This window comes from Stomoxys calcitrans, chromosome 3 (genome assembly GCF_963082655.1).
Source record: "Stomoxys calcitrans chromosome 3, idStoCalc2.1, whole genome shotgun sequence".
Lineage (NCBI taxonomy): Eukaryota > Metazoa > Arthropoda > Insecta > Diptera > Muscidae > Stomoxys > Stomoxys calcitrans.
Window position 1 is genome coordinate 144,580,080 of NC_081554.1, and position 16,322 is coordinate 144,596,401.

The 16,322-nt window shown below is 38.9% G+C and overlaps 1 protein-coding gene across 1 annotated transcript in view; it reads right to left on the minus strand.

Annotated features, from left to right (window-relative positions):
* LOC106088824 (uncharacterized) overlaps positions 1-16,322 on the minus strand; it is a 381,905-nt gene that overhangs the window by 79,942 nt on the left and 285,641 nt on the right. The window contains exon 5 of the mRNA XM_059366031.1: positions 6,949-7,084. Within this exon, the coding sequence (XP_059222014.1) occupies positions 6,949-7,084 (136 nt within the window). The remainder of the gene's footprint in view (positions 1-6,948; positions 7,085-16,322) is intronic.

Sequence of the window (16,322 nt, forward strand, 5' to 3'; positions counted from 1 at the left end):
GGGCCCTAAACCTTAAATTGAGAGATCGGTCTATATGGCAGCTATATGCAAATCTGGACCGATCTGGGCAAAATTGAAGAAAGACGTCGAAAAGCCTAACCAAAGTCACTGTCTCAAATTTCAGCGACATCGGACAATAAATGCGTCTTTTATCGCCCCAAAACCTAAAACCTAGATATCGGTCTATATGGCAGCTATATCCAAATTTGGACCGATTTGTGGATATTTCAGAAGTATGTCAAGGGGCTTAACTTAACTCACTGTTCCAAATTTCGGCGACATCAGATAATAAATGAGTATTTTATGGGCCCAAAACCTTAAATCAAGAAATCGGTCTATATAGCAGCTATATCTAAATCTGAACCGATCTGGACCAAATTGAAGAAATATGTCAAAGGGCCTAACACAACTCACTGTCCCAAATTTCAGCAAAATCGGATAATGAATGTGGCTTTTATCGGCCTTACACCATAAATCGGAGGATCGATCTATATGGCAGCTATATCCAAATCTAGACCGATTTAAGCCAAATTAACGAAGGATGGCGATAGGCCTTACACAATTCACTGTCCCGAATTTCATCAAAATCAAATAATAAATGTGGCAGCTATGTCCAAATCTGAACCGATCTGGGCCAATTTAACGAAGGAAGTCGAAAGGTCTAAGACAACTCACTACCCCAATTTCAACAAAATTGGATAATAAATGTGGCTTTTATGGGCCTAAGACCCTAAATCGGCGGATCGGTCTATATAGGGGCTATATCAAGATATAGTCCGATATATCTTCGAACTTAACCTGCTTATGAACAAAAAAATATCTCTATTTTCAATATCTCTATTTTTAAAGACTGTAGCGTGATTTCAATAGACAGACGGACAGACGGACGGACATGTCTAGATCGTCTTAGATTTTTACGCTGATCAAGAATATATATACTTTATAGGGTCGGAAATGGATATTTCGATGTGTTGCAAACGGAATGACAAAATGAATATACACCAATCCGTCGGTGGTGTGTATAAAAAGTATATAAGAAAAGATTTGCTCTGCTATTTGAGCGATATCAAGATATGGTCCGGTTTGGACCACAATTAAATTATATGTTGGAGACCTGTGTAAAATGTCAGCGAATTCGAATAAGAATTGCACCCTTTGGGGGCACAAAAAGTAAGATAGAGAGAGGCTTTAGACAGATTCATACCTTAATAAACACGTATGTTGATGGTCATGAGAGAATCAGTCGTACAAAATTTCAGGCAAATCGGATAATAATTGCTCAAGAAGTCAAGATACCAGATCGGTTTATATGGCAGCTATATCAGGTTATGAACCGATTTGAGCCATACTTGGCACAGTTGTTGGATATCATAGCAAAACACGTCGTGCAAAATTTCATCCGAATCGGATAAGAATTGCGCACTCGAGAGGCTCAAAAAGTCAAGACCCAAGATCGGTTTATACGACAGCTATATCAGGTTATGGACCGATTTGAACCATACTTGACACAGTTGTTAGATTTCATAACAAAACACGTCGTGCCAAAATTCATTCCAATCGGATAAGAATTGCACACTCTAGAGGCTCAAGAAGTCAAGACCCAAGATCGGCTTATATGGCAGCTATATCAAAATATGGACCGATATGGTCCATTTACAATACCAACCGACCTACACTAATAAGAAGTATTTTTGCAAAATTTCAAGCGGCTAGCTTTACTCCTTCGGAATTTAGCGTGCTTTCGACAGACAGACGGACGGACATCGGTAGATCGACATAAAATGTCGCGTCGATCAAAAATATATATACTTTGTTGGGTCTCAGACGAATATTTACATACAGTATGACGAAATTAGTATACCCGTATAAAAGGATATGGAGGGTATAAAAAGTTAGGGTAGGGACTGAATGTAGCCGTTGAATGGAGCGGACGTGTTTTTATTTCGCTCCTCAAAGAAACAAAAATATTCATATCTCGAAATTGGTACTACCTATTACGAAAAAATTTTAAAGCCTTTTTGGAGTAGGCTAGAAATTTTTTCACCAATTGAAATCATGCACCAAACTTTTCAAAAAAAAAAAATTAAAATGCGATTATCCCCGAAACAATTGGGTACATTGTATACCTCAATCGCACCAGAAATGAAGATTTGCCAGCCCGAACAATTTTTCGAAATGCCGAGGTGACCAACTTTTAGGGACTAGTAATAGGTGCCGGACCATCTAAGGGCTTTCAATTTTGCATATGATCTCGATAATACATAATTTCAACTGTAGCTGTTTCAAATTTCAAAGATCCGTTCTCAAATGGGTACCGATGGATAGGGGGTACACTTACCTAGTCATTCCGTTTGTAACACCTCGGTCGGTGGGTAATACAATTGGGTTGCATAGGTTCAGCTGAAATTTTGCACACATATTTCTTATTGATGAAGGTCGTTGCGGATCGCAAATCGGTTCAGATGTGAGTATAGATCCCAAATATATTGGTTCATCGACCAGACTTCTTGATCCGTTATATACCGCAATTTGTATCCGATTTGGCTGACATTTTGTATGTATTGGGTTGCCCAAAAAGTAATTGCGGATTTTTTTAAAAGAAAGTAAATGCATTTTTGATAAACCTAGAATGAACTTTAATCAAATATACTTTTTTTACACTTTTTTTCTAAAGCAAGCTAAAAGTAACAGCTGATAACTGACAGAAGAAAGAATGCAATTATAGAGTCACAAGCTGTGAAAAAATTTGTCAACGCCGACTTTATGAAAATCCGCAATTACTTTTTGGGCAACCCAATAGTAATCTGTTATGGCTTCCAATAATTCTGGCAGGTATGGTCGGAATTGGTGTATAACCTGATATAGCTCCCGCATAAACCCATCCGCCGATTTTTCGTTTTGAACTCATAGAAACAGCAATTTTTATCCAATTTAGCTGAAATTTTGAACGTGGTGTTCAACTACAATTTGTAACGGTTGTGCCAAGAGTCGGTGTATAACCTGATATAACTATATAAACCGATCGCACGATTAGACTTCTTGATTCCATAGGAGCCGAAATTATTGGCCAATTTTGCAAACGTGGTGATTTGTTATGTCTTCCAAAATTCTTGGTATTTATTTTCCAAAACAGGTTATAATCTGTTTAAAGTTATAGCTCCCATATGAACCCATCACCGATTAGCCTTCTACAGCTCCTAGATCCCAAATTTTGGGCCTGGTTTGGCAGTAATTTGGTACTCAAAGAAAAATTATACCTTTCAACAAAGTTCAGTTTATGTAAATTTTAAGTAGAACCCAATATCCAATATTCGGCCAAACTTCGCTTTTAATCATTTTTTTACTATAGGCAGGTTAAGTTCGGAGATGGGGAATATGGGACTATCCGATCTCCCGTTTAAAGGTCTAAGGCCCATAGAAGCCATATTTATTACTCGATTTCAAAATAGGCACGGTGTATTGCCTGAATTGATATAGTTCGCATATAGACCAATCTTCCGATTTAAGGCCTATGGTCCATAGAAGCCGAATTTGTTACCCGATTTTGTTGATATTTGACACTATGAGCTGTTGTAGACCCTTCGTCGTCCGTGCAGACCATTTTTGGGTATAACTGCTTTATATATCTATCTACAGATTTATGCTCTTTCAACCATAACTTGCGTATTTATAAGCCGATTTTGCTGAAATTTAGTGCGGTAAATTATGCTAATTGAATCATACTTGGCTATAACTGCCATATACACCAATAGCCCGATTTACGACATCTCAGCCATAAATGTTTTTTTTTTTTATACCCTCCACCATAAGATGGGGGGTATACTAATTTCGTCATTCTGTTTGTAACTACTCGAAATATTCGTCTGAGACCCCATAAAGTATATATATTCTTGATCGTCGTGAAATTTTATGTCGATCTAGCCATGTCCGTCCGTCTGTCCGTCCGTCCGTCCGTCCGTCCGTCTGTCTGTCGAAAGCACGCTAACTTCCGAAGGAGTAAAGCTAGCCGCTTGAAATTTTGCACAAATACTTCTTATTAGTGTAGGTCGGTTGGTATTGTAAATGGGTCATATCGGTCCATGTTTTGATATAGCTGCCATATAAACCGGTCTTGGGTCTTGACTTCTTGAGCCTGTAGAGTGCGCAATTCTTATCCGATTGAAATGAAATTTTGCACCAAGTGTTTTGTTATGACATGCAACAACTGTGCCAAGTATGGTTCAAATCGGACCATAACCTGATATAGCTGCCATATAAACCGATCTTGGGTCTTGACTTCTTGAGCCTCTAGAGTGCGCAATTCTTATCCGATTGAAATGAAATTTTGCACCAAGTGTTTTGTTATGACATCCAACAACTGTACCAAGTATGGTCCAAATCGGTCCATAACCTGATATAGCTGCCATATAAACCGATCTTGGGTCTTGACTTCTTGAGCCTCTAGAGTGCGCAATTCTTATCCGATTGGGATGAAATTTTGCACGACGTGTTTTGTTATTATATCCAACAACTGTGCCAAGTATGGTTCAAATCGGTTCATAACCTGATATAGCTGCCATATAAACCGATCTTGGGTCTTGACTTCTTGAGCCTCTAGAGGGCGCAATTCCTATCCGATTTGCCTGAAATTTTGTACGACGGATTCTTTCATGACCATCAACATACGTGTTTATTATGGTCTGAATCGGTCCATAGCCCGATACAGCTCCCATATAAATCGATCTCTCTATTTTACTTCTTGAGCCCACAAAGGGCGCAATTCTTATTCGAATTGGCTGACATTTTACACAGGTCTCCAACATATAATTTAATTGTGGTCCAAACCGGACCATATCTTGATATCGCTCTAATAGCAGAGCAAATCTTTTCTTATATCCTTTTTTGCCTAAGAAGAGATGCCGGGAAAAGAACTCGACATATGCGATCCATGGTGGAGGGTATATAAGATTCGGCCCGGCCGAACTTAGCACGCTTTTACTTGTTTTTTACTCGATTTCATCGAATTTTGGAAGAGTGAGGTGCGTTAGACCCTCGAAGTCTGTGCTGTGTTTGGGACCATAAATGATATATTTTCTAAGAATTTTGTCGAAATGTGGATACCCACCACCTCAGGTATATAAATTTAAAACCTCAGCTGGTGGATATCCATAGTTCTGCCCGGTCGAACTTAATGCTCTCTTACTTGGTTATTTTGTTTAACTTTTTAGATACACACCACCTCGGGAAAAATACATAACTTATGTTCCATAGCAGCTATATCGAAATATGGTTCGATTTTGACCAAATTTGGCACGGACATTGAGTGGTCTAATAAACAGAAGTTACTGTTCAATTTTGTAGACCAAAATATTGGTTGGTTTGGCAGCTATGTTCAAATATAGACCAATCTAAACCATATAGGACACGGATGTAGAAAAGCCGAACATAAGACACTGCTTCAAATTTTAGCGAAATCGGATAATAAATGGGTCTTTTATGGGGCCAAGATCCTTAATCGAGACATCGGTATATATGGCAGCTATATCCTAATCTGAGGGCGTAATACAACCCACTGTCTCAAATTTTCAGCAAATTCGGATAATAAATGTGGCATTAATGGGCTTAAGACCTTAAATCGGCAGATCGGTCTATATGGGAACTATATCAAGATATATAGCCCATCTTCGATCTTAGCCTGCCTATGGATAAAAAAGAACCTGTGCATAGTTTCCGCTCAATATCTCTATTTTTAAAGACTGTAGCATGATTTCAACGAACAGACAGACGGACGGATATGTCTAGATCGTCTTAGATTTTTACGACAATTAAGAATATATACACATTATAGGGTCTGAAATGGATATTTCGATGTTGTGCAAACGGAATAACAAAATGAATATACCCCATACTTCGGTGGTGGGTATAAAAGCCATACACCGAAGTTAACTACATCTTAAATTTGTCTTATTATGAATCTTTCTTGTTATTTGTTTTTAATTGGCTTTAATTTTCTTTATATTGTTTTTGTACCATAGCTTTTCTACCATAGGATGGATATACTAATGTTGTCATTTCGTTTGTAACACTTCCTATATGTTCCTGATCTTCTCGACATTCTGAGTTGATTTAGCTATGTCCGTCCGTCCGTCGAAATTACGATAGGGATCGAACACGTGAAGCTGACCGGTTGAAATTTTACACAAATAATAACTATTAATGTAGGTTCAAATTTGGATATAGCTCCCTTATAAACCGATCTCTTTTACACAAATAATAACTATTAATGTAGGTTCAGATTTGGATATCGCTCCCTTATAAACCGATCTCTCGATTTGACATCTTCAGCCCGTGGTAGTTACAATTTAGTTAAAATTTTGCACATTGTGTTCTGTTACGACTTCCAACAACTGTGCCAAGTACGATCCAAATTGGTTGATAACCCGGTATAGCTCCCATGTAAATCGGCTTCTCGATTATCTTTGTTCGGTGCCTAGAAGCTTAAACTTTTACTGGTTTGACAGAATTTTGGTATGTAGAATAAAATTATGCTCTTCAACTAAATTTATTTTGTAAAAATTCTTAGCAGAACCCATGATGGTGGTCGGTTCCCAAAATTCGGGCTGGCCGAACTTAGAAAGCTTTTACTTGTTATTTTTTAAGTGTACCAAGAGTTCGATCAAACTAGGGTATTTGCGGTTATTGATAAAAAAAAGTATGGAAAATCCTAAACAGCCACCGACGAAACTCTAGAAAGGAATACCGCAAAATTTCATTTGTCTAAGTATTTTGTGTGCTGCGTTTTTTTAGCAACGTTTAGCTGCACACAGGGTTTCAGCTCATCATCAAGGTTTCTTTGTGGTACAATATACACCCATTCACACAATTATGTACATCCTTTGTGTTTCTTTTATAACCAGTTGGAGGAATGTCTGTGATGGCATTTTCTTCTGTGAATCGCTTCATACTTACCTACAACTTCCATTTCACCAGAAACCATGGCTGTTTGAAATGATGGAGCCTCAACGGATATTTCGCAAGTGAATTTCCCAGAGATATTGAGAGGTACGGCTAATAAAACTACATGACTTTGATTGGAGAGATTACGCTGCAAAGAAACAAAAAAATGAACTGATTGGATAAATGAGCATTGAATATGGACGCTAGCTAAGTTAGCTGGCAGGCATTGGCAAATGAAAATGAAATATGAAAAATTCCATGAACGCTTTAATTATGTTGGCAGTGAGGGATGCTATTTGGCGCTTCAAAAGATTTGTAGCGAGTTTGTGGAAAATAATTCGTTTCTGTTTTGTTCTCTCTTTTCATTGCGATTTTTTGTACCTTCTGAATCAACGATGAGTTATAACTTATTTCTGTGTGTTGTATTTTTCCAGTTCGTTTTTCCACACCGAAATGCAAATTGCAAGTCATGAAAATTAGTATTCTGGTAGTTTTACTGGCGTTAACCGACCAAGAATGCCAACCATGGTCAGAATTAGAGGACCTGCTGCATGGTTTGAGTGGTCTCTTTCATTATGTATGAATTTGCCAAGGAAACTTTAGTTGTTCAAGTTGCATGGTGGTCTTGAAGCTGTGACTGAAGAAAAAAAAAGAAAGCGCTATGAAATTGATGATGAATAATTTATAATTTTTTCTCCTTTCGCTTTTCGTCTTTTGCTGTAAAAAGTAATGAGATTTTGTTTGGTTTTCCCCTTTTTCTTGTTCCTGGGACAATTTCCGGCGGCCTGACAAATCATATGGTAGGTGGGAAAAGCATGAGGGTAGAGGTGTCACTGGGGATTTTTGCCATTTGGGAGAAGCTGGGGCCTCCTAATGCAAGTTGGAATCACAGAATGTGAATGTAGTATATTCATCATTCGATACGTGTTCCCCATTATTAAAATCGCTATTGTATTTATTGCTTTTTGTAATATTTATGAATTCTCATGATTACCAGAGTTTTCATTGTTTGTGAAAAGATGGGGAAGCTACATCAAATACGATAGGTTTTTTTTAGACATAATGAAATGAAAGAAATTATTAATTAATATTGCGGTGGGAGTTTAAAGCTATAGGTACCATTAATATAAATCAATCCTTGTCGTTAGCACAATTTATATTTGCAATTGCCTCCTTCTTAACTATATTCTTATTAAAGTTTTGTGTGTTACGTTCTCTGGAAAGAACTGCAAATAGGCTAGGTTAGGTTGAAAAGAGAGTGGGGAGGTAAACCGCCCCATGCCACAATAGATATACACCTAAGCCAGTAGTCGTCTTGTGCGCTATAAATACTAAAAAGTAACCTCGAAAAATAAAATCTGAATCAGGGATTTCGTGCTACTTACAAATTTCTTAGTTGTTTTCCATACCATTTCGTTAAGTTGGTTCACGTCTGGTATTGGGTCCCCACCTAAGTGCCGATGTCTGTTAGCCAGCCAAGCTGGGCAATGGCATAGGAAATGCTCCGACGTCTCATTATTTTCCCCACATGCCCTACATATGCTATTACTTGCCGCAAAGATTCGGCATAACTGACTACGTAGTGTTCTGGTATGATTCCAAAAGCCTTGCTTTCAGTAATAGCAGCGTCTTCTCACAATCTGGATTTCCCCAATAAGATTTTCGTCATCCTACCGACCGTTTCGCTGTTCCACAGTGTAAACTGCGCATTCGTAGCTCACGCCCTCGACCCGGACTACGTTGACCCAAAAGGCTTCGGGTTAACCAAGCTAATTCGTCTGCTTTTTCATTTCTCCTTGCTCCGCCATGGCCCGGTACCCAAACGATGCGGATCGTGCCATCCTCAGAGAAGGCGTTAATTTCTTTATTTCACTATGTTCTTTCAAACTCGTTACCGTCAACTCGTTATCGTCCTGGTTGTTAATGCTATGATGGCCAGTTTACTCTTCGTAAAGATGTACGCGCTCGACGTCCTCGCTTTAACACTACACCAGCTCGCGCATTACGTGATCGTTCGGATCTCCGCCTGTAGGACCGTCAGACAGTTTAAAACTGATCGCAGTCTCTGGGTTCTCAATATAGACCCCCAAACATACTCTGTTCTGTTGCTTTGATGCATCTGTATTGCATAATCTTGCGCCGCTGGCAGTAGTGCTTCGTACTCGACCACAAATATCGTCCCAGGTATTCGATCGGAAACCTCATCCATTCATTCTAGGTTTCAATCGTTGCCTCGACTATACCGCGATGGTATGACCTGCTTCTATCCTCTATTCATTCCTCCATCGCTTTAAGCTTCATAGCCGCAATGGCTGCCTCATACTTAATCTGTATATCGGGTCGGATATCTAGAATAGTCTCCAGTGCCCTAGTGGGCGTGACCCTCATCACTCCGCCCATGCCAAGACAACAAGTTCTCTGAACCTGTTGTATTATCCTTGTGCTGCAATGTCTACATTTTGACATCGAAGGATTCTTATATTTTATGCACAACCTCATGCAGGGCAGTCCCCACCGACTTTCTCTTGATATATGCCAGCTGTTTGTACTTCACTGGATGTCCTACTCTTTATCATGGTATAAACGATACAAAGCCCTTCCGGGCATGGGTATAACTACCTCCCTTGCCTCCTACCAGGCTTTCGGAGTACATGCAAGTCCAAAGCACGCTGCGGAAATATTCTTCTAGTAGTAAAGGCGGAAATATTTAATTAGATCCGGGTGACATAAATAGTTTGAAGCTCCTCCTATACCATAAATTCTAAAATGATAAGCCATCGATCAACCTCATTATTCCAAGATTCCGGTAAATCCGTGAGTCCCTTCGTATAAATTGGAAAAAAAAACGTTTTTATCAAAAGCCTCAACATGCCCTCCGTTATTTCTGATCTCACTCCCATGTCGTCTACTAACGTTTCAGTTTGGACATAGATTTTTAAGAGAAACTTTTTTAACTTTCAACCGATTTCTATAAAATCCACCGGCAATACCAAGACTTATAAGAAAATTCTTCCTACCAAAATTCGAGAGAATCGGTAGACAAATTGGCACTATATTGCGCCCAGGGTGGTGATTGTGTGGACTTCCGAAAGTGTGTATGAATTTTGTGCTCTGTACTCAAAAACCTTTCATTTGAGCCCCATATTCACATGATCGGTGAATATGTATGTCCGATTTAGGGGTGCTTTCGGGGGTGAGGTGGTCCCCCAGACACTTAGCCCTGAAAAAATATCAGCTCTACTGCTCTACTCTTAAATACCATTTATTGAAAAGTCCCCCAAAAACATTGCTCGTCCATTTGGATATCAGATTCGTATTTGACACTTAAATAACTTTTATTTAAGGCCCATATTACCATTGTCAGCAAATAAGTCTGGTGTTTTGGGGAAAGGGTGGACCCCCAAAACTTAGACCCACATTTGGTTATCAGATTTGTATTCTACTCGTATTTACCTTTCATTTGAGTCGCATATTGCCATGGTCGGTAAATATATCCGATTTAGGGGTGTTTTGGGGATTGGGGTTGTTCCCCAAACACTTGGTCCAACAGATAGGTTTTTCCAACCTTAAAAACCTTTCATTTGAGTCCAAGAAAATCGGGGTAGTCGTGTTTGAGTCTATAAGGAACACACAAACAAACACAAACTGCTTTTTATATATAGGCAGACAGACAGTCGGACATAGCTACATCGAAACACAAAGTTTTTCTGCGTTGATCGGTGTTCTTATCAATGGGTCTAACTCTCTTCCTTCTAGGTGTCACAAACAGATACACTTAGTTATAATATAACACCTACGGATGCTGACTGTGGAGGGATTTGAACCCGTTTACTACGCAGACAATGTTACAATATTTCTAAGTGGTAAGAAGAGTCGGAAAGGTTTTGCAGATGGCATACAACTGGGCTAGACCCAGGGATTTCACTGTTAACCCAGAGAAGACTGAAATCTGCCTGCCCACGAGGAAGACGAAGGTGAGCCAATTTGACGCTCAACGTTTCCTCAAAAGAACGATTTCGATATCTTGGAAATATTAGTATTATATATTAGTAAATAATTAGGAGTGGTTTGGACAGGAAACTGAATTGGAAGTGTCATTGGAAGACATTTAAGAGCGTAGTGAAAAGTCTCACATATGTTAGAAACTATCTAGACTGGCAGTAAGCTTGAAATGGATTCGAGGGTAGTTCACGGGCTCTACAGGATCGTGATTAAATCAATACTTACTTACGTCTCAAAAGTTTGGTGGGCTGCGATGGAGGAAAAATGCAACGCTAGGATAATACAACAGGTTCGGAGAACATGGATAGAGAATGGGATTTTCAGAGAATCTTCTAGACACCCAACATATACTGTCGAGGTGTACAAGTATCCCAAATTTCAAAGCTCTAGTTTAAACCGTACATAATCTACGATTTTAAAAGTGTTTCTACCTAAACCTACGAGTTTTAAAAATTCTTGTAGTCGCTCGATTTTTTCTGTAGAGATGTAGCAATGCACAAATGTTAAAAAACCTAAACTCCAAAATTCATAGCTCTAGCTCAATGCGCAAAGAAAGTTCCAAATAGTACCAATTGCTGCAATAAAAGATCTATTTCTTCCACTTCCGGTACGAAGTGTTTGCCAGGGGAAGAATTTTAATTTTTTGCCTGCGGCGCTTTCCTCCGCATTTAAAAAATAAAAAACAAAATTCTAAAAATCGCGTAAATTTGGAAAATATTTTTGCTTCTAGCATTTATGAAAAAAAAAGGAAAAACATTCTCAATAATTTTTTCTGCGACGTCAAAAAACATTAAAACATATTCAGAAAAAGGGATTGATTTCTGAAAATATTTTTGATTGCGGCACTTTCTGGGCCGTCCCAAAACAATTTTTATACCCTCCTCCATAGGACAGGGGTGTACTAATTTCGTCATTCTGTTTGTAACACCTTGAAATATGTGTCTGAGACCCCATACAGTATATATATTCTTGATCGTCATGTCATTTTAAGTCGATCTAGCCATGTCCGTCCGTCTGTCCGTCCGTCTGTCCGTCCGAATGTCCGCCTGTCGAAATCACGCTAACTTTCGAAGAAGTAAAGCCGTTTGAAATTTTGCACAAATAATTCTTATTAGCGTAGGTCGGTTGGGATTGTAAATGGGCCAAATCGGTACATGTTTTGATATAGCTGCAATATAAACCGATCATGGGTCTTGATTTCCTGAGCCTCTGGAGGGCGCAATTCTCATCCGATTTGATTGAATTTTTGCATGAGGTGTTTTGTTATGACTTACTAATAACTGTACTAAGTATGGCGCAAATCGGTATATAATCTGATATAGTTGCAATATAAACGGATCTTGGATCTTGATTTCTTGAGCCTCTAGAGGGCGCAATTCTCATCCGATTTGGCAGAAATTTTGTCCAACGGCTTCTCTCATGACCTTCAACATACCACCGAAGGATGGTGGGTATAACAATATCATTCTGTTACCAACACATCGAAATATCCATTCCCGACCCTATAAAGTATATATATTCTTGATCGTCGTTAAAATCTAAGACGATCAAGCCATGTCCGTCTATCTGTCCGACTGTCTGTTGAAATCACGCTAAAGTCTCTAGAAATAAACATATTGAGCTGAAACTTTGCTTCTTCTCTTGCCCATAGGCAGGTTTTGTTCGAAGATGGTCTATATCTTGATATAGCCCCCATTTAGACCGATCCGCTGATTTAAGGTCTTAGGCCTATAAAAGCCACATTTATTATCCGATTTTGTTGAAATTTAGGACAGTGAGTTGTATTAGGTCACTCGATATCCTTCTTCAATTTGGCCCCGATCGGTCCTGATTTGGATATAGCAGCTATATTGAGCGATCTCACGATTTAAGGTCTTGGGGCCATAAAAGGCGCATTTACTATCTGATGTCGCCGAAATTAGGGATAGTGAGTTCTGTTGGGCCCTACGATATCCTTCTACAATTTGGCCCAGATCGGTTCAGATTTTGATATAGCTGCCATATAGATCGATCACGCGATTTAAGTTCTCGGGCCCATTAAAAGTACATTTATTGACCGATTGAGCCGAAATTTAGGACAGTGATTTGCGTTAGGCCCTTCGACATCCTTTTGCATTTTAGCCTAGATTTGGATATAGCTGCCATTTTGAACGATCTCTTGATTTAAGGTTTTGGGCCCATAAAAGGCGCATTTATTGTCCGATGTCGCCGAAAATTGGGACAGTGTGTTGTGTTAGGCTCTTCGACAACTTTCTGAAATTTGGCTGAGATCAGTTCAGATTTGGATATAGCTGACATATACCGATCTGTTGCCCACGTTCATTAGTGGAATGTTCATGGACAAAAATTGCATTTATATACCGATCTCTCGATTTAAAGTCTAGGCCCAATAAACTTACAGTAACTTATGTTAGGCTTTTCGGCATTCGTGTCGTACTCCCTGCGTGTTGGTTGATAGAAAAAAATAGCTAGTTCTACGAATGTAACAATTAGACCACTCTATGTCCGAGCCAAATTTGGTCCAAATTGGACCATATTTCGATATAGCAGCTATGCGGGCATAAATTGCATTTTTCACCGGATTGTGATGAAAGATGTTTTAGATATACCCGAGGTGGTGGGTATCCAAAGTTCGGCTCTGCCGAACTTAACGCCTTTTTACTTGTTTTGTTATTTAATCTTTAATATAAAATTTCTCAGATTCAACGAAAAAAAGGATTGAATAGATTAATTTTTTAATGGAAATGACAAACATTTCAACTACGATCGAAAATGAAAAACAGTTTAGATTTAGTTAAAAAAACAATTGAACCAATTAAATTTGTAACTGAAATTTTTTTTCATTTCTTTTTTATTGAAACAAGTATAAGCTTGTTTTTACTTCTCACATATCAATGAGTGCAGTCCGAGGAGGGGAAAACTACCGCTGAAAATTTTTTCTGATGGTCTCGCCAGGATTCGAACCCAGGCGTTCAGTGTCCACTGTGCTACGGTGGCCTCCATTAAAATGTCATTTCGATGAAAAATATATATTTTTATGGGGTTTTAGTTGAATATTTCGAGGTGTTATAATGGAGTAATGAAATAAGTATGGGGCTATAATAATTTCTTTTAATTTCGGCAGGGGGTATACAAATTTTGGGGATTTATTTGTCGATCTGTTCATTTTATTTTCAAAAGAATTAAGGAACACGATCTGCCAATCTGAAAATTTTACGTCTGAACTCTTTACAGAGAAGGTGCGAAGGTGTATACGCATTGGCGGATGTTTTGGAAAAGTACAAGGCAAATTTACTACCTTAAAGGAAGTACAATGGCGTCACAACAACAATAAAGTGAAACTATTCCTGCCACGTTAAAAGACATGAATATGGATGTGGATTTTTGGTTAGTCGGAGACCGAAAACCCTTATCTCAATATTTATTCCAGTGGATGAGGGTCTACACATGATACTCATAAGAGGCAATCTATGCCTCCGCCCCGACTGCAGACAACGATGAATGGTATGAGCGCCTAGAAAGTTCATATGGTTGGATACTCACCATCATTATACCCTCCACCATAAGATGGGGGGTATACTAATTTCGTCATTCTGTTTGTAACTACTCGAAATATTCGTCTGAGACCCCATAAAGTATATATATTCTTGATCGTCGTGAAATTTTATGTCGATCTAGCCATGTCCGTCCGTCTGTCCGTCCGTCCGTCCGTCTGTCTGTCGAAAGCACGCTAACTTCCGAAGGAGTAAAGCTAGGCGCTTGAAATTTTGCACAAATACTTCTTATTAGTGTAGGTCGGTTGGTATTGTAAATGGGCCATATCGGTCCATATTTTGATATAGCTGCCATATAAACCGATCTTGGGTCTTGACTTCTTGAGCCTCTAGAGTGCGCAATTCTTATCCGATTTTGATGAAATTTTGCACGACGTGTTTTGTTATGACATCCAACAACTGTGATAAGTATGGTTCAAATCGGTCCATAACCTGATATAGCTGCCATATAAACCGATCTTGGGTCTTGACTTCTTGAGCATCTAGAGTGCGCAATTCTTATCCGATTTTGATGAAATTTTGCACGACGTGTTTTGTTATGAGATCCAACAACTGTGCCAAGTATGGTTGAAATCGGTCCATAACCTGATACAGCTGCCATATAAACCGATCTTGGGTCTTGACTTCTTGAGCCTCTAGAGTGCGCAATTCTTATCCGATTGGAATGAAATTTTGCACGACGTGTTTTGTTATGATATCCAACAACTGTGCCAAGTATGGTTCAAATCGGTCCATAACCTGATATAGCTGTCATATAAACCGATCTTGGGTCTTGACTTCTTGAGCCTCTAGAGGGCGCAATTCTTATCCAATTTGAATGAGTGTTGGCACGTAGTATTTTGTTATGATATCCAACAACTGTGCCAAGTATGGTTCAAATCGGTTCATAACCTGATATAGCTGCCATATAAACCGATCTGGGATCTTGACTTCTTGAGCCTCTAGAGGTCGCAATTATTATCCGATTTGCCTGAAATTTTGTACGACGGATTCTCTCATGACCATTAACATACGTGTTTATTATGGTCTGAATCGGTTTATAGCCTGATATAGCTCCCATATAAATCGATCTCTCTATTTTACTTCTTGAGCCCACAAAGGGCGCAATTCTTATTCGAATTGACTGACATTTTACACAGGTCTCCAACATATAATTTAATTGTGGTCCAAACCGGATCATATATTGATATCGCTCTAATAGCAGAGCAAATCTTCTCTTTTATCCTTTTTTTGCCTAAGAAGAGATGCCGGGAAAAGAACTCGACATATGCGATCCATGGTGGAGGGTATATAAGATTCGGCCCGGCCGAACTTAGCACGCTTTTACTTGTTGTTTACTGAAATCGGAAAATTAATGCGGGTATTATGGGCTTAAGATCCTAAATCGGCATATCGGTTTACATGCCAGGTATGTCCAAATAATGTCCTCTTTGGTCCATTTAAGAACTAGACCTGAGTATGGAAAAATATGGATCTGTGCCAAATTTCAGCTCAATTTTTGAAGGCTGTAAGTGATTACAACAGACGGACAGTCATATAGAAATTTTTAAATCGTCTAAGAGTTTTACGACGATGAAGAATATATACTAGGGTCGCAACTTGATATTTGCAAACTGAATGAATAAATGAATATGCATATATACTATGGAGATGGGTATAAAAATTGACGAGGCAATATGGTTGTCCTCGGATCAAGAAGTTTGGAGTCAAATTGATAATGTTGTAATAGATTCGAAGAGCGAACATAGATTCGGATCGCACCGTAGCGAAAAAAGTACGATCTGACTCTGCACTGAAGCTGGACGACGAAAAGCTGTAAACGCAATAGAC